The sequence below is a fragment of the Hippocampus guttulatus genome, chromosome 5, assembly GCF_054856545.1.
Source record: "Hippocampus guttulatus isolate MCC_2025c chromosome 5, RoL_Hgut_1.0, whole genome shotgun sequence".
NCBI lineage: Eukaryota > Metazoa > Chordata > Actinopteri > Syngnathiformes > Syngnathidae > Hippocampus > Hippocampus guttulatus.
In genome coordinates this window covers 4,012,183-4,036,560 of record NC_141265.1, presented here as the reverse complement: position 1 = coordinate 4,036,560, position 24,378 = coordinate 4,012,183, and the positions used below count along the sequence as shown (strand labels likewise).

Here is a 24,378-nt window from a genome sequence, read left to right as displayed (position 1 = left end):
AAAGGCGACACTTGTGTGACCAGTCGGGCTCAATGGGTCACAGGGGGGCCAATTGGGGGTCGTGTAGTGCGTATGCATTCCGCGTCATCCTGACTATGTCGGTCGGGACCCCTGTATCTTTTCAAACCAGCCAGAGCCTGAGAATTCCAACTGGTTTCTCCTGCGACCCATTAATGAATATGGTGTGCGCCGATCCTATTTTGATCCAAGTTTTTCTTGGGTCTTGTAAGGATGAGTAGTTCGCATTTGTTGTGCTGTGCTCATAGAGCACAGCAACCGTTCTACATTACTACCCAGAATGCATTGCAATAATGGAGATGTGTATGCAAATATTTTAAACAAAATGTAGTAAACTGGAATTTATTTTCCAACATTTGATCTTACAGTTTTGTTACCAACAACCAAATAAATCATATGTGCTGACCAGAAAAAGGGGAGCCTATGGGGAAAACAATTAATTATACCACTATCTTTAGTGCAAAAAATAATCTTTGTAGACAATATTTGTCATTCTTGTTTTTTTATTTTTATTTTTTTTAATCAGTGTTAGCTTTTGTGTTTCAAAAAAGTAAGACATTTACAAACATCTGCTTTTGTTTGGAAGACAATGACCGAACCAGTGACTGAATCAGTTTCAAAAAGGTTATTGAGCCTAACATCAATGCCACAAATGTGATATTGCCTAATTGTTTTTTTCATCCCTAAACAATGCGAAATACATGACAATAATTGGTTGATAAACATTGTGATGCAAAATAAAATGTAATCAGATTAATCGATTATCAATGGGTTGATAAACATTGTGATGCAAGATAAAATGATTAATCGATTATCAATGGGTTGATAAACATTGTGATGCAAAATAAAATGTAATCAGATTAATCGATTATCAATGGAAAATATGATAGAATTATTGATTCTAAAAATATTTGACAGTGACACCCCTACAATGAAAATTAGTGCAGGTTATTGACCGGTGCATTGCTCCTGATTCTACAGGCCACTGCGGTTATTAGCGCTGCTCCTTTGCCACTTCCATCCTCAGACTTATGGAACGTCACCTTGCACTGTGGTGCCAAATCTTGCAATGTCTCTTGCATGACTCCTGCAAAACTTTGGATTGAGGGGAAAAGAGGGTTCAAACTGGTTAAAGGAGGTATATACTACGTTTGAAAGGCGAACCATTTTGCTTTAAAGTTTGGGACAAAAGTTACTTACTGTGGGTGCATCTTGTAAAGGGTGCCATCAACTCCAACTGTAACAGTGAGCTGTTGCAAGTTGCGGTTCTGTCTTATTTTATCAACCACAGCGGCTAAACCAGCACCGCACAGCTGTGCTGCCCGGCGGGAGACAACGCTGCAAACTTCCTTCACGAGGACACTGTCATCACAAGTTGAGCTGGTGAGACCAAGGTGCTGCAAGATGCAACGGATCTGACGCATGGCCAGGCGGTCACTTAGGGATCAGAGAAACGACATCAAGGTTACTGTTCTGTTCGCAATTTAAATTCAAAGTTGAAAAGTTAAAATATTAAGGTTCAGTAAAATGTTCATACAGTCATCCCTCGTTTTTCGCAGGTAATGGGGACCAGAAACCCCAGTGAGGTAGGATTTAAGATGAGATCAGAAAACCTTGATTAGTTTTGCAATGGAGAAATTCCCAATTGACAGCAGCAAAGTTATGAAAGGAAGAAGTAGAAGAACAAAATATAGGAGCTGCTGGAAAGGTAGCTACTCTCGCGGCGCCATCTTGATTTGACAACACACTACGAGGTGTCCTGATTTGCTTCAGGAAGGAAGCTGTTGCATTCACGGCAGACATCAAACGGATGTTCTATTCTTTTTTTGGTCAAACAAGATGACGGGAACATCTTGATATTCTTATGGCTTTGTCAAAATGAATTCTTTGGGAAGAGCCCCTGACCTGTGGTGGCTATTTATGGTCTACACCAGGGGTGTCAAACTCATTTCACATTGTGGGCCACGTACGGACTCTGTAGATGTCAAGTGGGCCGAACCATTAACATATACCCTATACACATATACCATACTGTGCTATGAATGACCAAAATATCATCTCTTTCCTTCGTTTTGGTCTCAAGAAGCATTGATTGGCGCTTTCATATCATTTGCTGCGTTGGGTCTATCTCGGTGACCGACTGAGACTGTTGTTTTCCTCCCCGATCAAAACAATGTTGTCTTCGACTGTAATCAAAACAGTGTTCCCCCTAGCGTACAATCCACGAATTGCATTTTATTTAAAATATTAATTCTGTGTCTTTAATGCATTTTTTTCACTTTTAAATGATCCCGCGGGCCGGATCGAACCTTCTTGGGGGCCGGTTCCGGCCCGCGGGCCGTATGTTTGACACCTCTGGTCTACACCTATCTGTTCAAAGCGGCAAGTTCCATATTGACCCTGACGGAAGGCACTTTCTAATGAAGGACTTCTACGTATATGATGGACTGAAGTCTCTGTTCTACAGCTGCAGCTGCTTCTGACTTACTAAAGATGCAAGATGTCCTCTCCACATCCAACCTGAGACTACACAAGAATGCAACAAACTGCAAAGAGGTCATGGGAGCCTTGAAAGACAACTTGAAACACCTCGACTTTAGCACAGACACAGTGTCAATGCGACAAACTCAGTTGAAATCTCCAAAAAGATTGCTTCTACAGATCTACAATTCACCTGGGGAATGGAGGAGTCGTGAATATCATGGAGAGCATCTTTAACACAATTGACAAATCCGGTTATTTCCTGCGTCTACATTGAATCTTCACCATGGGAATCGTGTCCTTTCTCTGATGCCTCAACAAAAGCAATTGCCGTGGTACCCTCTCTCAAAATTAGTGGCAGTGCTAAAATTATTACATTTGCCAGTTAGGGGAAAGGCCAAGCTGCCCCCTGTCCAGAAAACACAATTCTGAGGCTGGAATTTTGTGCAACAGTACATGCTATAGAGCAGGGGTCGGGAACCTATGGCTCGTGAGCCACATATGGCTCGTTTGATGATTGCATCTGGCTCGCAGATAAAAAAAAAATAGATGGTGAAAAGAAAAAAAGCTGACGAGTTTGGTAGACTTCAGGATGAATGGACCGAAGGATTCGCCTTTGTGGAGAGAACGGGTTCTGCGGTGTGTCTGATTTGCAATGTCAAAATACCATCGATGAAACGGTCGAATGTAGAGCGGCACTTTGACACGCCCCATGCTACGTTCGCATCAAAACACTGTGCGAGAGATAGCCGAAAGGAAGCGTGCAAGCTACTGAGCAGTGTGCAAGCGAGCCAGCAGTAACTTCGTGTATGGGCCCGGCAAGATGACTTTCATTCCGATAGTTTTGCTGGATTTTTAGCAATCGTGAGGAACGGAAAACCATTCACATTAATGGTGAGTATTATCACAAAATTATTTTAACAAATACATTCAGAGGCTTATGATACTGACATTTTGTTGAAATCACTTTTTAAAATAGTTTTATATATGGCTCCCACTGAAATACGTTTCCAAATATTTTGCTTTTATGACTCTCTTAGTCAAAAAGGTTCCCGACCCCTGCTATAGAGTTCCCAGAACTGGTCTCAGCAGAACTTGATCCCACAAAATTCTAGAGATAGCAAAGTCGTTTTCAGCTACATTTGCAATAAAACCAGAAATTCTATTTGTATATAAGTAACAAGAGTCTTAGGCATTCAAAAATCCTCTAGTCCAGTGGTTCTTAACCTTGTTAGAGGTTCCGAACCCAACCAGTTCATATGTACATTCACCGAACCCTTTAGTGAAAAATAAAAACATAATTTTTTTTAGAAATTCAAGACATAGAAAAAACATTTATTTTTAAAAAAGTAAATAAAATTACATGGCCTAATACATCATTTTTTTAAAAATTGTATGACGTACTATCACGACAGTCACACGTTGACTACTGAGCGAACTAAATTTCTAGCAGCACTGATTGGACAAGCAATGTAACGCGATCATCTGCGGCCAGTAATGTCCAAGTGGGAGTGTCATAACTAACTGACATGTTGAGTCAGATGGCAGAGGCTCCGTCGAACCCTTGAGACCAATTCACCGAACCCCTGGGGTTTGATTGAACCCAATTTAAGAACCACTGATCTAGTCCATCACAGTGGCACTACGTAGCTAGAAAACCAGAACCTTGCAGATCATGCAACACTCTTGGTTACTGGTGACTATTTAAATGACATAAACTGGTGGAGTGGGCCGAATTTCCAGAATGAGACATCTTTTAAGGCAGGGGTGCCCAAACTTTTTGGACTTTTCGATCAACTAACCTCACGGGATCTACCCTTACCGACACACACACGCACGCGTACATGTACACGCACACGTACACGCACACGCCATGATGAGAAACAGCCTGAAACTGAGGCATGCGATGCACTTTTGCAGCCTGTTAACTATCGTAGCTCACACGTACCGTTTTAAAGTGCTTCCCTGGGCCCTCCTAGATTCCTATTCTTTGCCCGTGCCCTCGGTGAATTGTACACAAAGCAAACTCTGAATGAGAATAATGTCGATAAAAGACAGCGCGCAACAGCTCTGATCACAAGCTGCAATTGCAGACTGCTGAGCGCTAACAACTTCCGCCACTATAAATTCAAGATTTATCTGCTTTATTTTATTTTTTAAATATTTATTTTGTGAAAAGGAGACTGATAGGATGATTATGGTGCCGCGTACATTAACACAAATAAATATATAACTAACATGTACAAAGACACACAAATGGTTGTTTGTTTTTTTTCTCCTCGACACTCTTCGGATCTACTTGGGACCTGTTTTAGATCTACCGGTAGATCAGGATCGACGTAACGGGCACCCCTGTTTTAAGGTGATGCTGTACAGTTGAGAATGTACAGCATCATTTGACTATGACATGAATAAAACAAACAAACATAACATTACACCTTACAAGAAACAAAAGAGGGAACAAATAAAATGATGCATGTACTAGTCTCTGGGGTAATGATGTATAGACTGAAGAAAGATGATCTGACTCTGAATAATCCTTACCTTTCAATCTGTGACAGGAATTTAGTCTCAAAGATGCCCCAGGTCTTGAGCCGCTCCGACACTTTCCCTCGAAACAGTAAACCCCTTGCAGTGAACTCCATTAGCACATGTCTCACGATCTCTCCAAGGTACATGCCACTGATCATCTTCTCGTACCTTGAAGGGGGAAAATTACATTGGCTTGGCCGCACGAGGAACATTTGCCTTTTTCTTGAATTGGGGTGGTATTGGTGAAAAAATTAAACAATCATGTTTTTGAATGTACTGTATTTTCCGGACTATAAGTTGCTCCTGAGTATAAGTTGCACCAGCCATAAAATGCATAATAAGGAACAAAAAAAACATACATAAGTCACACTGGAGTATAAGTCGCATTTTGGGGGGAAATTTATTTTAATAAAATCCGACACCAAGAACATACATGCCATCTTGAAAGGCAATCTAAATTTAAAATAAAATAGAAAACAACACGCTGAATAAGTGTACGACATGCTAACCTTTCATGACGCATAAACAACGAACTGAGAACGTGCCTGGTATGTTGGAGTAGCATATTAAGAGGTCTTCAGATAGCTATTACATAAAGAAGATGCTAACAAGTTCACCAAACCATCAATGTCACTCCAAATCACTAAATCCAATGAAATCTTCATCCTCTGTGTCACTTTAAAACAACTCAACCAACTCCGGAGGTAGAAGATGCAGCGCTTCCTCTTCTACGTCGCTTACAGTATGTCAGACTCATCGTGGTTTTATCAAAACAGGTCTAGGGCGGCCTTTTGTGGTTAAATGTGAAAATAACATGTGAAATGATATAATAATGTGTTAATAATTCATTCATTCATTTTCCGAACCGCTTCATCCTCACTCGGGTCGCGGGCGGTGCTGGAGCCTATTCCAGCTGTCTTTGGGCAGTAGGCGGGGAACCAGGGTTCCCACTCTTCCACTTGCTTTTTATTTATGGACCTTTTAAGGGCACACAGAGACGAACAACCATCTACGCCCACACTCACACCGAGGGACAAGTTAGAGTGTTCCATGAGCCTGCCACACATGTTTTTGGAATGTGGGAGGAAACCGGAGTACCTGGCGAAAACCCACGCAGGCCCGGGGAGAACAAGCAAACTCCACACAGGGAGGCCGGAGCTGGAATTGTGTTAATAATTTCACCCATAAATCGCTCCAGAGTATAAATTGCATCCCCAGCCAAACTATGAAAAACACTGCGACTTATAGTCTGGAAAATATGGTAATCAATCAGACTTTAACATTCATTTCGTGAATGAACAAAATCCATTTGATCCAAAATCATGGGACAATGAGCGAATCACCCTTTATGTAGATTACCTCTGTTTTCCAGGATTGTTTGAGGAGGAATCAACACTACGATCGAAGGTTGTGAGGAAATCATCCAGTTCGCCATTTTCACCAAATGCTCCCCATTCCAAGTTGACACACATGCGGCCGTCATCATCATCAACCATTTCTATATTCCGCATCTCCTCCATGTAGCAGGTATTTGTCCCTGTGCCTAAATTGTAGACAGGCAATGCACTTAACTACTCAAAAACAATACGAAAGGGGGAATACAGAAGATGCTCAACCAAATAATTTCCATACAAATTCTCTCTTTTTTTTTAATTCCAAAAAAGAAATCTTTCATAATGGTAGGAGATGACACTTACCAACAATGAGTCCCACTTCACACTTAGGGTCCTCATAACTACAAGTCATCATGGTTCCGACTGTATCATTCACTACTGCCACGAAGCTCAAGTCAAATTCCTGCAAGCAGTGAGAACACTAATAAAAGAGGGTTACTAACTGAAAGTAAATAACATTAATTGAATATGTTCTAGGCGGCACGGTGATCAACTGGTTAGCATGTCCGCCTCACAGTGCAGAGGTGCAGGGTCCTTTCTGTCTGGAGTTTGCATATACTCCCCGTGCCTGCGTGGGTTTTCTCTGGGAACTCCGGGTTCTGCCCATGTTCCAGTACCCTGAGAAAACCCACGCAGGCAAGGGGAGAAATGCAAATTCCACACAGGAAGGCCGGAGCCGAACCCTGCACCTCTGCACTGTGAGGCTGACGCGCTAAACAGTCGACCACCCAACCTCGCACAACAAGAAATAAAAAAATCTAATACATATTGCCATTTTTTTCAATTGATATTTTTACAAAAACTTCAACCAGATGGATGAACAAATAAGTGAAAGCAAAACGACCCAATAAAAAAAAACTACCATTGCGTGTTTGAAATTTTGTTTTTTCTTAATGAAAAATGACCCAGGCAATTACGCCGATGATATGCACAGCTCTACTCATGTCCTCTTCAACCTGTGAAAATACAAAAGCGATCGGCTACAAATTTACTTTGGGTGCACCTTTCCGTAGGCGTTTTTGGCAAAGTTGCCCTCGCAATAATCACCTCCATAGAATTTAAAATATTGCGCCAATCGTTATATTTGTACAGGCTGATGTGGATAAGAGTCGGAATGTGCTTTTTTGATGGCGATTGGTCAGTTTTCAGACGCTTAGCGACACTAAAGTTTTGTTAGACTCCATAGCTAGGCAGCCATTAGCCCCTCCGCAGCTAAGAGGCTGACACTAGTGAAGAAAGGGGAATGATATTTTGAAGACCATCACTTTTTTCAAAATGTCAAGACATATCACAATATGAAGAAATGCTTCGTGTACTGACCCCTCGGCATCGCACAGCATCCTTAAGTAACGTAACAACATCGTGTCCCTCACAATCGCTAGCTTTGAAGCCTTTTGTCCACTTCAGAAGAATACCCTGAAAACGATAGTGTACATTGCTTTAACATCAACAGAGAATATTAACAGCTGCATTCACATTTCTGTCAGTTTAATGGTTTATGTGGCAGACATGGAGCCACATACAAAAGTGTAGGTTTCAAGGAAAACATGAACCAAACAAGTCTGAACAACCTCACCTCATCCAGTTTGCTTTGGTGACAGGGGAAGGAGAATGTAAATCCCAATGGTAAGGATGCTCCTCTCATACCCATTCTTTCCAAAAAGTTGGCAATGCAGTCCACAATGTGGCTGAAAAGCTGCAGAGCAAAAAAATATGCACAGACATTTCCTGCATCAGCGTGTATATTCCAGGAAAATCACTATCATGTGGAGTAAGAAAAGTATTTACAATCAGTGGTTTTATGAAAAACATGAAAAGAAAACTCACAAATTACAGTTCTGTTGCAGTATCAGGATGAACAAATTATCTTTGTCACAGCTGGAGCTGCAGCTGTTGTGAAAGTGCTACATAAATAAAGAGGTGTTCTGTAGTGTACTGCATACTCCATACATGCAACCAATCAGTGTTTGTTTGTTTGTTTGTTTATTGAACATAAAACATATATACAGTAATAATTTGACAGAAAATAAGGTAGATAAAAAAAGAAAGAAATCAATCTTCATACAACACAGTTATTATGTTCAAGGGAGTAGGAAGAAGTAAAAAACTTATCTAGTCCTACCCCGTTATGTGATTGTATCTAATAAATCATTTTTATATCAATCAGAAAAGTAAGAAGAAAGAAGTCTCCATTAAGGCTCATACTTTACCCTTAACCGTGATATTTTTACAACTTTTGGTTTGTATCGGGATTATATACTTCCACACCCTGACACTCTTGTGTCAATTTTCTCTTGTATTCATAATGGATATTTATATACCTTTCTCTATTTATCAACTTAGTTCTGATTTATCATTATATTTAATGTTTTGAATTTATCATTTTAACTCTGATTGATGTAGGTTGTTTGTACTATTTTTTTGAATTTGTTTTTGAACTCAGCAAGCGATTTACTCATTTTCAGGTCCGTTTCGAGATTATTCCACAGATTAACACCTTTGATAGATACACTTCTTTGCTTGATGTTTGTTCTTGTTTTGAGTTTTTTGAATAAGTTGGTACCTCTTAAATCATAGCTGCTTTCTCGAATTTCGAAAAACTTCTGAATGTTTTGGCAGAGCAGGTTATTGTGTGCTTTGTACATTAATTGGGCGATTTTAAAGTCAACCAGGTCATAAGATTTCATCGTATTTAATTTGATAAATAGTGGATTTGTGGGTTCCACTATTTGTGGGATCTATTAATAATTCGAATTGCTTGTGATCTGACTGTGATCTGGCGTTTAATCAATAGCCATGTGGGTAATAGAAAGGTATTGGTTCGGGTTTCGTTAAGCGATGCTGTTATTGCTTTCACCAGGGCAGTTAGCTATTTTCAACAAGGTTGCTACTCCTTTTTTTCCTCTGCTTTGTATTTATTGTTGCTGGCTTCAGAGGTCAGTCAGTCAGTAGCCTTTTGTAACTGCAGACGACAGTCCTTTGCACGTATGTTATAAGAGACTTTTATTTGGATCTTCTGTGACAGGTGTGATGCACTTGAGTTGGACCATCTGTGTTTGTGATGAAAAGGAGGCTTTGAGTGGAATTAAAATACAGTCATACCTCGGTTTTCGACCATAATCCGTTCCAGAAGGCTGTTTGAAAACCGATTTGTTCGAAAACCGAAACCATGTTTCCCATTATAATCAATGTAATACATTTTGATCCGTTCCAAGTCTAGAAAACAACTTTTTAAAAGCTTGTTTTGACTATTTTACACCATAAACTGTATACACATGTAATAAGAGAGCATGTAATATGTAAAATACTGTACAAACAAACTATATACTCTTAAAAATAACTCCTAAGTGTCTTACTGTACCAAGGCATGACTTCATTAAATACTCCAAGTATCAAGAAATATTGGCATAAGATATTCGTTGCTAAAGTTAAATTGGCAAATTTTAGGGGTGTATCTGTCTCATGCTCTGATTGTGTATCATCCTGCCCACACACTAAATGGTAAATGGGCTGTTACAGAACGCTTTTCTACCTTGGGTGCTCAAAGCATTTGACACCTCATTTACCCACTGGTGACGCAGCATGTGGAGCAACTGGGGTGCCAGTATCTTGCTCAAAGGCACTTTGACAAGGCTGGGGATTGAACCCCCTCCCTTGTGCTGGGAGATGACCTTTCTACCACTAAAACCGTGATGCCCACTGCTGTGCCGATGGTAAGCCTGGCTTTGGTTTGAATGAGAACCAGTGGGCTGGATCTTACAGGTACGTTCCTAATGGCGTTTTGCCAGCTTCCCTTCCACGTAGCTTGGCAGTAGTGTGTGTACTGCGTTCGGCTGCCTGCTTCTGCTCGTGAAAGCGAAGCCCAGGGTGAGAAAAACATACGAGTGCTCCAAAAAAATAAGTAAATAAATAAATAAAAATCAAAGCCTTTCTGTGGCGCGTGGGCACGTCACAAAACACACATGCCCAGCCGCTGCATCGCCAACAACTTAACCAATCAAGAAACAAAGTGTCAAATATCAGAAGGAAATGCGATTCTCGCTTACTAACGCTAATCTGTGAACCTCCCCCAAAATCAATGCAGCTTTGCTTAAAATGCACAAAGCCACCATCTTGTCTGATGTAGTCTTGTGTTTAAATATTACCCCAGCCTCCCGTTGCATTTCTTGCGAAAATGTAACCATGGATTTGGTCAGCTGGTTTCTCGAGACAGTTAACAAGAATTTCTCCACGACAACAGCTGTTTAAAGGGGAGCTGACTTGCCCAGAGTGGATGACAGCAGCTGGAGACAGTAGGCAGTTACTGTTTCATCAAAGAAAGCTAGCTAGGGAGAGCAGCTCAATTGGAAGTGAACAAGCTGCTGGTCTTCATGAATGGTGTGAGAGGAGTGGTTAACATTTGGATTCAGGCAGTGGGTAAGCTCAGTCTTGAGACATTGTGCAAGTGTTATACAACGTGTTATACAACATTGGCGTTTTCTTGAAAAACTGATTGCCAATGAATGTCCTCTGAGAAGCATTGACAAGATTCAAGGTCGAGTGATATTGTCTGTGTGTTCCCAAAACAACCATTATGCTGCAGGACATTTATCCATGACCTCTCCCATTCTTCTGCGTTGAATATTTCTGTTCAGGCAGCCAAGGTTATTTCCTGAGCAAATAGACAATCTGTTTTGGAGTGGGGTGCATCACCAATGATTTTGCATTGAAACAACTCGCTTGTCCAAATAATGCATTCACATCCCTGAGAGTTCACTGCTTTCATTGGCTATCGCAAATTAAATTTGATGATGGCGTAAATTTGGATTCTTCAATGAGCAACTGCGTTCCAAATAATTTATCGCAATGGGATATTTTGTTTTGAAAGTTGAACAATTTTTGCCACAATCCATTCAATAATGCTGGGTGACTTTTGGGGTGCCGCTGTTCACTGACCAAAACTGCCTATAGGTTTGAAACAAATATGATGACGATGTTTCTTTCTGAGTGCAACCTGCTGAATACTTTACCTCTTTCCCTGTGCCCTGCATTATCTCCTGTGGAATACTGTAGTTCTTATGATGCATTTCAACATGTGTCTTGCCACATCGTACACGGACAAGCAGCACTCTAAAACTTGAGCCGCCAAGGTCCAAAGCCAAGAAGTCTCCATGCTCTGAAAGTACAGAATCATTATATGCAACACTAAGTAAGGTAAAGGGATTGTACAGTATGAATGCAAGCGCTACCTGAGCCATCTGGAGTGGAGCCGACAAATGTCGGAAGCATCTTGATGCTAGCCCGATTGTGTCCTTGCTTTGACAAGCCTCGGACCATATCTTCACTTATTACATTTTTCACTTGCATCAGCTGCTCACGATTCAAACGTAGGGTGTCAAGTATGTGTTTCCGCTCAGCAATTTGAGCAGCAAGACGTAAGGCGACAGCTGTTACCATGGCTGCACCTTTCCCACTTCCAACCTCAGACCTCAAAAAACGCACGTCACAGTCAGGTACTAGCCTCCGTACCATCTTGTGAAGTCTCCGAGAAAACCTAGGAATAGGTCATTAGTTTTGGTTAAAATGGGTGTGGTGTTCAGACACTTGCTTCTCAGACAACTTTTGGAAACCATCATTGCAATTATTATTATTATTTTTTTTTTACTGTATTACCGTACATTTGTAAAATAGGTAAAATCAGGCTTATGCTGGGAGCAGTACCAACATTTTTTTCAACTTGGGTGTGTCATCACCTACAACCCAGATAAGCTACGCTAACCCACTAACCGTTGGTTTCAGTGAGGCTTTTGTGAAGAATCACTGATTTTGACATTTCAGGTGTGCCCCTATTTGAGTCATCAATGAAAGATTTCTGGCTACTTCACTGTTCATATTTGCCCGCAATAAAATTAGTCTTCCTGTTTCTTTGTTTCTAATAGATTACATGTGCAATGGCATGGAAAGGGTAACTTACTCTTGATGATTTTTGTACACAGATCCATCCACTCCAATGGTAGTGCGCAGCTTCTCAGCTGCTTTGTTGTCCCTGATCTGCCGGAGCACTGCAACTAGAGTGGCAGCACACAAATGTGCAGCCCGTGTGGAAACAATTTGACACACTCTCTGAGTGGCTATGCAGTCTTCCAAGGTTGGGTTGAGGCCAAGGCCCCGCAGCACATTTTCAGCACTCACTAGACCTTCCTGTCTGCTGCAGATAAAAACAAATATAATAAATAGCAAATATTGTACAACAAGTTAAAACCAAATCAAATGATTGAGAAGTCTACCTAAAACCTTTGGTTCATCAACAAAACAGGCCAATAAGAGATATTCTGTGACTCGTGTGAATTACCGTAAATTCCGGATTACAAACCGCTACTAAAATAAGTAGTACACACGGGTCCAATGAAATTGTATGATTACCGGTAATCACAACTTCCTTATTTCAATCTTTCTTCTAACAACATGGAGAATACCAGACGAAAAGCATATGATGCAGATTTTAAACTAAAAGCGATCACTCTGGCAGTTAAAGAAGGAACTCAAGCTGCTGCCCGTAATCTTGGCATAGACGAGTCGATGGTGCGAAGGTGGAGGCTCCGGCAAGAAGAACTGAGCCAGTGTAAAAAGACAACCAAAGCTTTTAAACGTGGGCCGTCGTGGTGTTATAGATTCATGAAATGGAAGCCTGTCTATTAGGGCACGCACGACGTTATGTCAGCAGCTCCCTCCCAAGTACGAGGACAAACTTGCTTCGTTCCGCACATTCACACAAAGATAGCGGAGAATTCCATCAGCCCAGATGAAATAATAAATATGGATGAAGACCCTCTGACATTTGATTTCCCTAGCACTCGGACTGTAAATAAAAAAGGTGACTCCCCGTCATACTGAAAACAAGCGGCCACGAGAGAACACATTTTACCTGTGTTTTGAGCCGCGCAGCACCAGGCCTAAAGCTGCCAACGATGATCATTTTTAAGCGGCTGACTATAGAAATAATTTCATATATCTTTTCCCATTTATATGATTTGCATTATTCTATTTAAAGCCTAGTGGGCTGCAGCATTTCTCCTCGTAATTACGCAAATGCGCATCAAGATCTCTCTTTGTCTGGCCTCTTATTATGTGTTTCAGCGTAATTTTGTTGTGCAAATGCATTTATCATGCTCATAAAAATATGGAGATTATTTTCACCTTAAGAAATTTTGCGTTTTTTTTCTGCGGGGGTTCAGCGGGGGACCGCACCCGGAGACGCTCCACGGCGGCATGGACACAGAAGCAACCCCCCACCTACTCATTGGCCAGCGGTTTATAGTACGGTGCGGCGCATATATTTACAAAATTGATTTTTCTTCATAAATCTGAGCATGCGGCTCTTAATCAAGTGCAGTCTGTAGCCCGGAATTTACGGTACTTTTATAATACTACAACATTCCCTTGAAAAAAACTGCACTGTAAAAGCTTTTGGGGAACAAAACTGAGGGGATGGGTCTACTGCTAACCAAAAAGAAATACAAAGACAACATGAATGCAAACAAGCAAAATAATCAACTAACTTGTCAGTGTCTATGGAATAGATGTAGTTGGTGCTGAACTTTCCAGTCATAAGGAGCTGGGCTGTCGTCTTGCCCTGGAACAGAAGCTGGTCTTTGGTCATTTTCACAAGGATGAGCCGTACCAGTTCTCCCATGTACATTCCACTGATCATCTTCTCAAAACTAGAAATAAACAAATAAAAGAACAATCCCAGTTGTAAAAGGTCACAATAACATCTTTGTGTCTATGTGAAGAAGTGCGTGCATCACCACAAGATTAATAAAGTACCTACCGACCTACCATCCGAATGTATGTTTTCAGAAATTACCTCAACTTCAACAAGTCTTCTATGTGCTGCATTTGATGTGCACGTGTTCAAAATCATTCATGGAATTGGATAAGATAAGATAAGAAAACCTTTATTAGTCTCGCAATGGAGAAATTCCTGATTCACAGCAGCAAAGTTATGAAAGGAAGAAGTAGAACAACAAAATATAGGAGCTGCTGGAAAGGCAGCCACTCACGCTGCGCCATTTTGAAGTCAAAATAACAAAAACTATGGAGCATGTCTCACATCAGAAACAAGATGCCACAGTGTCTGGATCCATACAATGATCTGATGGTACTTGTAACATTTATCGCCAAGAAACTTTGCATGCTTGGATGTTGGCCATTTTGTCCTTCTTCCCCACCACTGTATCACTGGTTGATTGATTCTTTTAATGGAATACTCTTCATTTATTTTACTCCTTTATTCGAATTTTCTTACAGTAACTTAATCATTTGATCTTTTTGTAATTTAATTGTTGCAATAATTGTCATATGTTGATGATTATCAAATCAATATGCTCCATCTTATTTGATTGATGATTATTGTTTACATTATTGCATTGCAATTAAATCTTCTAAAACAGGTGTCAAAGTCAAGGGCCCGGGGCCAAAACTGGCCCACCACATCATTTTATGTGGCCCGCGAAAGCAAATCAAGCATGTCAAGTTCCATGATGCTTGCTAAAGTCTGAATCAAATTTTCTAATTGTCGTATGTAATCCGCAATAACAGTCATTATTCTTGACTTCTGATTTTAAAACTAGTTATCCATCCATTTGTTGTGCGCTGCATATATAATATGTGGAGGTGATTAAACATTTATAAGGGTTTCCCAAAATTCATAACGGCCCTCCAAGTCAAGCCGTAACTACAATGTGGCCCGCGACAAAAATGAGTTTGACACCCCTGTTCTAAAATGATGAATTACATTTATTCTTGTCACCCTTATTATTTTATGATACACTCCCACCTACGTCTTAACAAACACACCACATCTAAACAGGAAGAGCTACCGTTAACCCTTTGAACGGAGAGTCAGCCAGGACTTTCCCAATAGGCCTCTCGGTAAGCGGGATATCTCTCTTTATCTATTACCGGTATATACAAAAGCAACTGAATTAGCACCAAACAACAATATCTGGTGCTCACACCAAAATTGTGTCACAAAAGGTACATCCCTGTATAATATAGCATTGTTTCTATATTGTGCAGTTAGTAAATGTATTCAGTGTAGAAAAACAACACAAAAAGCAATGAGTTTTATCAAGTCATAACTTTGAGACGCTGTTACTCACAGCTGCTTGCCAGGGTTCAGAGAGCCAGCATCTATTTCCCTGTCAAAATGTGTGCGCAGGTCCTCCAAGGCACCGTCATCTCCAAAAGCCCCCCACTCTGTATTGACGCACATCCGCCCCTCATCACCATCCAGCAAGTCAAGGTTCCTCATTTGTTCCATGTAACAGGCATTCGTCCCTGTTCCTGTAAAAATTAAATGTGAATGATAAATGACAAGCAGCTTTTGATATTTGTCTTCATCTTTGTCAAAGTGCGCTTATAATCGAAAACGGGGGAAAAAAAGCACCCATATCACTAAAATCTGTCTGGAAAAACTTTAATAGTGAGAAATAATAAATCCTTTCCATTGTAACGGTTCTACCCCGAAATAGCCTGATTCCGCCATGTTTGGTCACTTTTCCAGTATACTTTTTCGAGGCTGGGCTGTAACAATGGAACCGTTGTTGATAACCTTGTTCAGGGCTGGACAAGGAGAGACATGACATCACTATCATTTGTTTGGCTGACAGATGTCTGCATTTCTTTCAGCGATGGAGCACAGAACAACAGTGTACTTTTTTTTTTTTTAAACACCCATTGCCAGTTCAAGTGAAGGGCCCTGGTGACGTGCGCATTGCTCACAGCAGTTTTTACCACAAGCTTTATTTGCTACTTTAGCCCCTCGTCGAATTGCTATCATGGATGGAAAAATTTATTTGGAAATTTATGCAGGAAAACTCAAGACCATCTATCAGGATGGGTGATGAACCAGTACCACAACCTAAAAGGAAAGGAAGAAATAAACAACAAAATGTCTACAACAGAAGAAAATCCACTCACCTACGATGAGACCAATTTCACAGTTGTGATCATCATAGCCACATGTCATCATAGTTCCAACTGTGTCGTTAATGACAGCCATTATGTCAACTTTAATGTCCTACAATAATAAGAGAGAAGACAACAATTGAGACCGCAGTGGAGAAATTCACTGATAACAGCCGAAATATTAGAAAATTTACAAAAAGTTGAACCATTGCCACTAACTATATATTGGATGTTTGACGCACATGAGCATTGTTACTTTGAATTAATGTAACTTGCATTTTAAGACACCATTTTGAGTCTTTTTTTTAAATATCAAGTACAGTGTACGGGTACTCTGAACTGCTGTTTGGTGCAAAGGCACAAACAACACTCGGAACCGTCTCCCCACCCCAAGGAGGAGGGAGGCTACTTTCTCGTCCAACAAGGTGAACCCTAATGTACAGGCATCAAGCCGGGGGCGCCAAGTATGCCCACACGTGCTCAGCGCCTCTCACCTTGGGCAACTCTACAATGCAAAGGTGTCCAACCCCTCTCAAAAGGACTGGTACCAGCGACGGTATCGAGTCAGAACTTATCTGCTTCACACACCAACTTGGGCTCCATCTCTGTCATTCCATGTCTCTAGAGTTAGATTCTGTGGCCGGGGATCAGACCGGCAAGGTTCCCGCCTTTTGCTGCCACTCAGCTCACAGGGCACCCGAACCCTTTGGTTCCTTCCACAGGTGGGGAGCCCTTGGGTAGGGGGACCCACGTTAACTTTTTGGGCTGAATCCAGCCAGCCCCATTGGGTGCACGCCCGGCCACCAGGCGCTCATCAGCGAGCCCCACCCCAGAGGAGGGCCCCCGTAACCCACGTCCGGGCAAGGGAGAACATGTTCCCAATTTGTCAATCATTATCAGGGGTCTCTGAACCATGTTTGTCCGGTCCCTCGTCTCAGACCTGTGTGCCATGGTTGATCCTGCCAGGAGCCTAAAGCCCCAGAAAACATAGCTCCTTGGATCATTGGGACACGCCACCACGGGAAGGTGACGGCTCATGGAGAAGATACTTTTTCTTGCAACTGTATATATTGTACTATACTTTAAAACTTATAGGCCCCTTCCTCTCGGCTGAAGTATGCGGTGGCATCCTAGTTTATTTACTGTTCCCGGTCCTCTTTATTGTCTATTACATTCTCTTCAGACACTTTAGTGGCCTGCTATTTTGCTGTTCAAGTTGGTTACTCTACCCTCTAACATGGTTCCGGCCAGACCTATATAACAAGTGTACTGTATCACCCAAGCAGTTATTTCAGTGTTTTGCAACCAAGTGTATGACAGCTTGGCAATTAGCATGGCTTAGACGTCTTTCTCCTGTTACTACTACTCCCGTCATGATAATGATACTTCTCGAATTGTCACTTTTTCACTGCCATGGAGGTTATGATGAGAGACTTGTGCGGTGTTGACCCCGGATCCAAAACAAACTTTACACATTAGGTAGCCAGCCTTTGTTCGTAACACAAATAAAAAATCCAGAATGCTGTTATTGTCAACATTTCTTCATGATCATCTAATGTGCAGTATTTGCTGCACACTTACCCCTCGTTTATTCACAGATCTCTGCAGGAGGTTCACAACATCTTTTCCTTCTACTCCGCTTGCCCTGAAGGCTTTGGTCCAAGAAATCAACACACTCTGAATAAGGGTGAAATGAAAGGCGGTAAAAGCAGAGACATTTTCTAAATCTGTACACCATTATTTAACACTTAATAACTCTAATGTTCACACCTATCCATTATCTGAGGACTGAAAGAAGAGGGAAAAAAAAATCAGCTAAAGCAACTAAGTTGACCAGAAAACTTGGTGAACATAAAAATGTATACCTCAAAATTACGCTTTATCATTTTAAAACCATATTTGCATATTCCCATGTTTCAAGGTTTGGGGTCACTTTAAACTAAAACAGGCCAAAAATATATGTTTATGTTATTACTGCAAAGCGGAGCTGGGATATCTTGGAAAGAAAACATTGGGACAGACATTCGTACGTGACTATGAGCCGGCACATACAACCGAAAGTCTCGTCACAATATATCCCATGACTGATCAACTGGAGCCTTGCATCCCTTCACTTTATCACCGTGTCCGGGTGCAAGTTGAAGCTTCTCCACCTAACATACAACACCAGTCATGGGCCGATACTAGGTTCTGATGGCATGATATGATCACTGTGAACAAAAATACTGCGGTATCACATTATTAAAATTACGGCACTAAAATGACGGCACTTTTTATCCTTCTCTTTTTTTAATATTTGGGGAAACAGAAGCATCTTCAAGAAATGTGTACCATGTTTGCAGGCCATTTGGAGCAACCATGAATGGCTGTGAGGGCACTTGTGAGGGCACTTGAGCCAGCAAGAGAATGCAACACCAGACCCTGGTTTATATGAAAATGACTGCGAAAATGATGACCTAGAAGTGAGTACTGTATATTGTTAATATACAGTACATCAACTTGGGTTTTATTTTCACGGTCAGACATTTTTCACAGGAAAAAAAAAAGTTAATTGGGGGATGTACGGGGCTCGGGGTGAATGACCTGATTAACTCATCCATCCATCTATCCATCCATCCATCCTTTGAACCGCTTGTGCAAACAAGAGTTGCGAGTATGATGGAGCCTACCCTAGCCGTGCTTGGGTGAAAGGCAGGTTACACCCTGAACTGGTCACCAGGCAATCGCAGTCGATGGAATAATCGGCTCTATAAAGATTTGTTAGCAACAGCCCTACAAATAATATGAAATCATTGTTGCAGATAACAACAACAAAAACTCATTGCAAATGGAAGATCAGGTTCATGGATCGAATTGCAACTGTGGTGTTAAAAAGAGGGTTGACAGTATTGGTCCATAATACGACAGTTGGACTAAAGCCCCTTGTTTGTTACGGTGAATTTAACCCCAAAACATTTCTTACCTCATCCAGCTTGCTCTGTTGACATGGAAAAGAGAAGGTAAAGCCCAGAGGAAGCCTTTTGTCCTTTATACCTAACTTCTCTAGGAAATTAGCCAGGCATTCAGCTATATGGTCAAATAACTGAAACAAAGTAAAATGAAACAGTTATTGGTGAATAATCATTTATGAGAAAAGGAAGTTCAACCTCTTAACACTCTCAAAGTCACAGTCTTACAATACTGCAAAGGAATCCATGTATCATTTGTTCATTTGCGTTTTCAAAACAAAACAGACACCAAAAAAAGACAAAAGAAAAAAATTAATTATGAATTATTTTCTCAATATTTGTTCCAAAAACCAAAATTAAAAAACAAATGTGATTCACTTTTCCAATTTCGGGCATGAATGGAAAAAAAGAATGGGAGATTTGGACGTTTCATTCGATTACAATGTTTTCATATGCCGCAAGTTACGGGAACATGAAGGAAACGTGAACCAGAAGGGAGTGTTCAACTAACTTGCAGGGATTCAATTTAGTTCTGGAAAGATTTAGCCATTAGCATTTTATTTTTTTTAAAAAAATCATAACTCACTAAATTTTTTTATCAATTTTCATGTGGTTTGATTTGTTTCAAAAGTCAAATGTGGCTACGATACAACAAACAAAACATGTCTTCCCTAAAAAAAACTGTTACTTTTAACCAAGTAGTAAGTTGAAAAAGAGTTTCCAGTTGATGTCAGAAAACTATAATACATTTTCACCAAAATGTATAGACCCCTCCAGTTTTCCTTTGTTTTCCTTTGTTTTTGTTGTATACTAAATACATTTCGGTATTCCAATATGAGATTAATATGAGACAAATGTTCAGAAATCCAGCTTGGTTTTCATGGGATTTACATCTAGACGTGATAAATAACTCAGGAGAGAGCACCTTTTGTTTGAAGCCCCCCCTTTCAAGTGAGCAAGCGTTTTGGAATGGACAGTATTAAAAAGACGAGAAAAAAAATAGAAAACAGTCACATGTATTGTGGAGTGCATCAAACCTCAGATCCACAGCCTCTCTTGAGATGATCCGGAATATCATAAATCTGATTTTCCATGTCCACTTTTTGCTCGCCATTCCCCATAACTGTAACCAGAAGCACTCTGAAGGTGGATCCACCTAGGTCAAGTGCCAGAAATTCTCCTTGTTCTGAACACAGAAGCAAACAAAGGATTTAAATATAACTACATTATTCACATTCTGGACAAAATGGGGTGGTACAGTGGGACAACTGGCTAGCATATCTGTCTGACAGATCTGAAGTTGGGGCCCAGGCCTTTCTGTGTGGCGTTTGCATCCCCCGCACTTGCATGGGTTTCCTCCTGGTGCTACTGCTTCCTCCCACAATCCCCAAAAACGCGTTTTAGGTCAATTCAAGACTCAAAACCAGGGGTGCCCAAGTCCGGTTCTCAAAAAACACACCTAATTGAAGATCAGCTCATCGGCAAGCTCTGACAAGTCTGATTATGATCCTGATCATTTGGATCAGGTGTGTTGGAAGAGGGAGACATCTAAAACAGGCTGGATAGGACCGAACTTTGGCACCCCTGCTCTAAATGGTCCATAGGTATGAATGTGAATGGTTGTTTGTCTGTATGCGCCATGCAAACTGTTTGGCTTGCAAACAGTGCAGGGGTGTACCACACGTCTCAGCAAGTCACTCACAACTCGAGTGAGGATAAGCGGGATAGAAAATGGATGGATGGACAGAATATATAAGCAGTGCACATAACTGGCATTTAAATGGCTCATAAATGGCCTCAGATCAAATACAGGGTGGACATCCCCTCCTTACTGCCGGTGCCATGGCAAAATGTAACACCAAACCGTGTACTTGTTGCCATTCATACAACAGAATAAGTCATGGTTCCTGGCAAATACACTCGCTAAAGGTATAGTGCAAAATAAATAAAACATAAACGTGCTAAATTTGAAAACATTCAAATACAGAAACACACATATGACCAGGATCCTTACAACTTCTTTAATTAAATCCATCGCACCAGGCAATGTACATTATTCTGGGAACCGAAAGAAAAGTATTTTTATTTATTTATTTATTTTAAATGGGGAATAAGGCCAATGAATTGTGAAACATGTGCACACTGCTGCTTCTGGCACATCCACAAATGTTGAACCACTCCATCATATTATGACACATACACAACAAATTAATGAATTACTAGTTCTGAAATAAAAATCAAGGATTGTCACAAGTCACTGTAAAAAGGGCAAAAAAAAAACATTGCAATTGTTGGGTATGAAAATGGCGAGTACCAAATTAGGTTTGTCTTCTTATCAGTTCAATTTAATGTGATATCGCTAATCTGAAAAATCTTATCACTTTGATCTTGTCAGGTCCTTTACCACAATAATACATTTAATTGGACTCATATAGCATAAAAAACAGGACAGCTATAGGGGTGTTCACACAGCACACATTTGCTCCGGTGCTGCACCGATGTTTTGTTGCGATATATCTTACACTGGAGCAAATTCTGTGGAGCGTTCACACGTACAAAGCCGCTGAGCGTGTTAACCCTGGTGCAGCCCCACTTGCGTTCACATGGCAGTTTCTGCAGCGGTGCAAAACGATAGAAAACAAAGAGCTGTCATGTTGGTTATTTTTAAAACATACACAACTCAAGCAACTACTGTACAGGCACGTCCTTCTCCTTTACGGTCTCCGTGCCTTCTGCTCGAGAGACGTTCAATGACCGCCCCCGAAAACGTAAATCAACGATGACCTCAATGACACTCAGAAAAGCAAACATATAATGCGCCAAACAGAAAATCAAGAGAGGAAATCACGAGGTTTAAGCTGTTTTCAGGGGCTACACCGGTGTAACTTTGCACGTGTGAACGCTCTACTGGGGCTGCCCCGGCGCAGCATCGGAGCAAATGTTGCCGTGTGAACACCCCTTATGTAACATGATGAGAGCATACCTGTTCCATCTGGAGTTGAGAGTACATAAGTTGGCAGCATCTTCACAGCAGCCGTGGGGTTAGTGTCTCTGCAAAGGCCTTTATCCATTTCTCGTCGAAATCTCATGGAAATATCCATCAGTTTTTCATCGGGCAACTGAAGATGGTGCAAGTACTTGTCCAACTAAAGAATTGGAGAAAAGAGACATGTTTCTTCATGTGTGTGTGTGTGTGTGTATATACATATCTATATATTTTGCTAGATAGATAGATAGATAGATAGATAGATAGATTTTTTTCAAAATGTTCAGTGTTCAAACACAATCGTATATTTGACATTTTGCTTGGATTTTCAATTCCCATTTAACCACAAGGACAAATCAGTTGCAGTATAACTGTGTTTTGAGCCACATCTTGTCATTAAAGACGTGCAGAATTATTGATTTTTCAAATACTGATAGACAGCAATCAAAACTCATACGAGTAGCATGAATGACAATACTCAGCATTAAAATGAGTGCCAGTTTATTCCCAACCAAGACCCTGTTTTGCCCACTCTTCAATGTATCGAGCACGCTCAAGTGTTGGGTGCAGTGGAAGGGTGAAAAACTATAAACAAAGGCGACGTCTACCTCAGCCTTGACTATCACTTGTTTTATTTTAGAAAATATGATGGCGGCTCTCCGTCGAATGTCCCGCTATGCTATTTCTACACTGGGGCGGATCCAACTACCTTCGTCCCACATTGAAATGTTGAACTGTAAGACTTGAAAAATCCCAGTAACATTTTCAGGTCGGAAATGAGCAAATTTACACAAATACAACTCAGACGTTTCTTTGAACACTGTGACATTTGGCCGACAATGCTTAACATGACAACGAAACTCATACTTACATTCAAACATACTGTGACTTGGAAGTTTGAAAGTAAATTAATAAAATAAAACTTGTTTTCCTCACGGGCGAGTAGCATCCAGTTTCAAGATTTCCCTCTTAACAGGTGACAACGACGTTATTTGAGTACAGTAGACGTACGACAAGCGTGTAAGTCGTGTTACTCGTTTGACCAGTCTTCACGGAGACAAACTTTATGGGGCATTCAGTAAATGTCTTCAAAATCCTTTTCGTTATTATTTGTACAACTATTTCCAGTGGCGTTACTCACTTTACGTTCTTGATCATCATGAAGTTCGGCGCAGTAGTTTGTCAACAGACCCGAAGACATGGTTGTTGGTGATTTAGTCGGTCTTTCTTCGAATGGACAACAGCATATAATAGTTTCTCAATGAATGCATTAAGCTGTTTACACAAACACCACCCAGTTTCTTGTGTTTGCGTTTGAAAATTACTCAGTTAAAAAAAATTCACAGCTTCCGGGAGTTTTTTTTGGTGATGTCACGGAAATTCACAACTTTGATTGGCTGCGAAGAAGACACAGCTCGTCTGAGGACTTCCTCACATAGCTGCCATCTGTAACAGGGACTTTCCGGCCATCTCGCTGTCATTTCTCGCATTCACTTGTAGCAACGGTTGGCTCCAATAAATTAATCATAACTCATTTTGATTTTGACACGGATTGGTTAATTATAAACAGCCATGTAGTTCTTTAATGTTTGTAGACATGCACCTCTGAGGTATGAAAAAGGCATACTATTGTGCGTCTTTAGTCACCCATGGACACATTTTTGAGAAAACATTTTTAATACATGTATAAAAGTTCAATTATTCTAACCCAGTGTTTCTCAATACTTTTCTGTCATGCACACCCCTATGAACTCAACTCAACTCAATTGTATTTATAGAGCACTTTCAAACAGCCATCACTGCACACTAAGTGCTGTACATGGAGCAACTAACATATACAACAGTAAAGCAAAAAATCAGTAACAGTGACAAAATGAAGAAGAAAACATCTCACCCCCGCCCCAGCGTGACTATAAATAGTATCATCTGTCCATAAAATGGTTATCAGTACACCTCTGCATAAGCATGTATCCTTATTAACGTATAAAAGAATAAAAAAGAAAGAAATATGGACCAACTTACAACAAAGAATAGCTTTAGGGTTAAGTGTAACAGAAAAGATTTAAAG

At 40.7% G+C, this 24,378-nt stretch overlaps 1 protein-coding gene across 1 annotated transcript; it reads right to left on the bottom strand.

Annotated features, from left to right (window-relative positions):
- Positions 1-503: 503 nt before the first annotated feature.
- On the bottom strand, positions 504-23,644 carry hk2 (hexokinase 2). The gene is made up of 18 exons (XM_086110580.1): positions 23,452-23,644; positions 22,308-22,470; positions 20,362-20,510; positions 19,339-19,458; positions 17,958-18,053; positions 16,389-16,488; positions 15,569-15,752; positions 13,964-14,125; positions 12,379-12,612; positions 11,654-11,958; positions 11,435-11,580; positions 8,002-8,121; positions 7,746-7,841; positions 6,729-6,828; positions 6,391-6,574; positions 5,044-5,199; positions 1,219-1,455; positions 504-1,113 (listed from the first exon to the last, which is right to left on the bottom strand). Exons 1-18 carry the CDS (start codon positions 23,509-23,511, stop codon positions 957-959), a joined length of 2,769 nt encoding a protein of 922 aa, XP_085966706.1. The 5' UTR covers positions 23,512-23,644; the 3' UTR covers positions 504-956.
- Between the last annotated feature and the right edge of the window lie 734 nt (positions 23,645-24,378).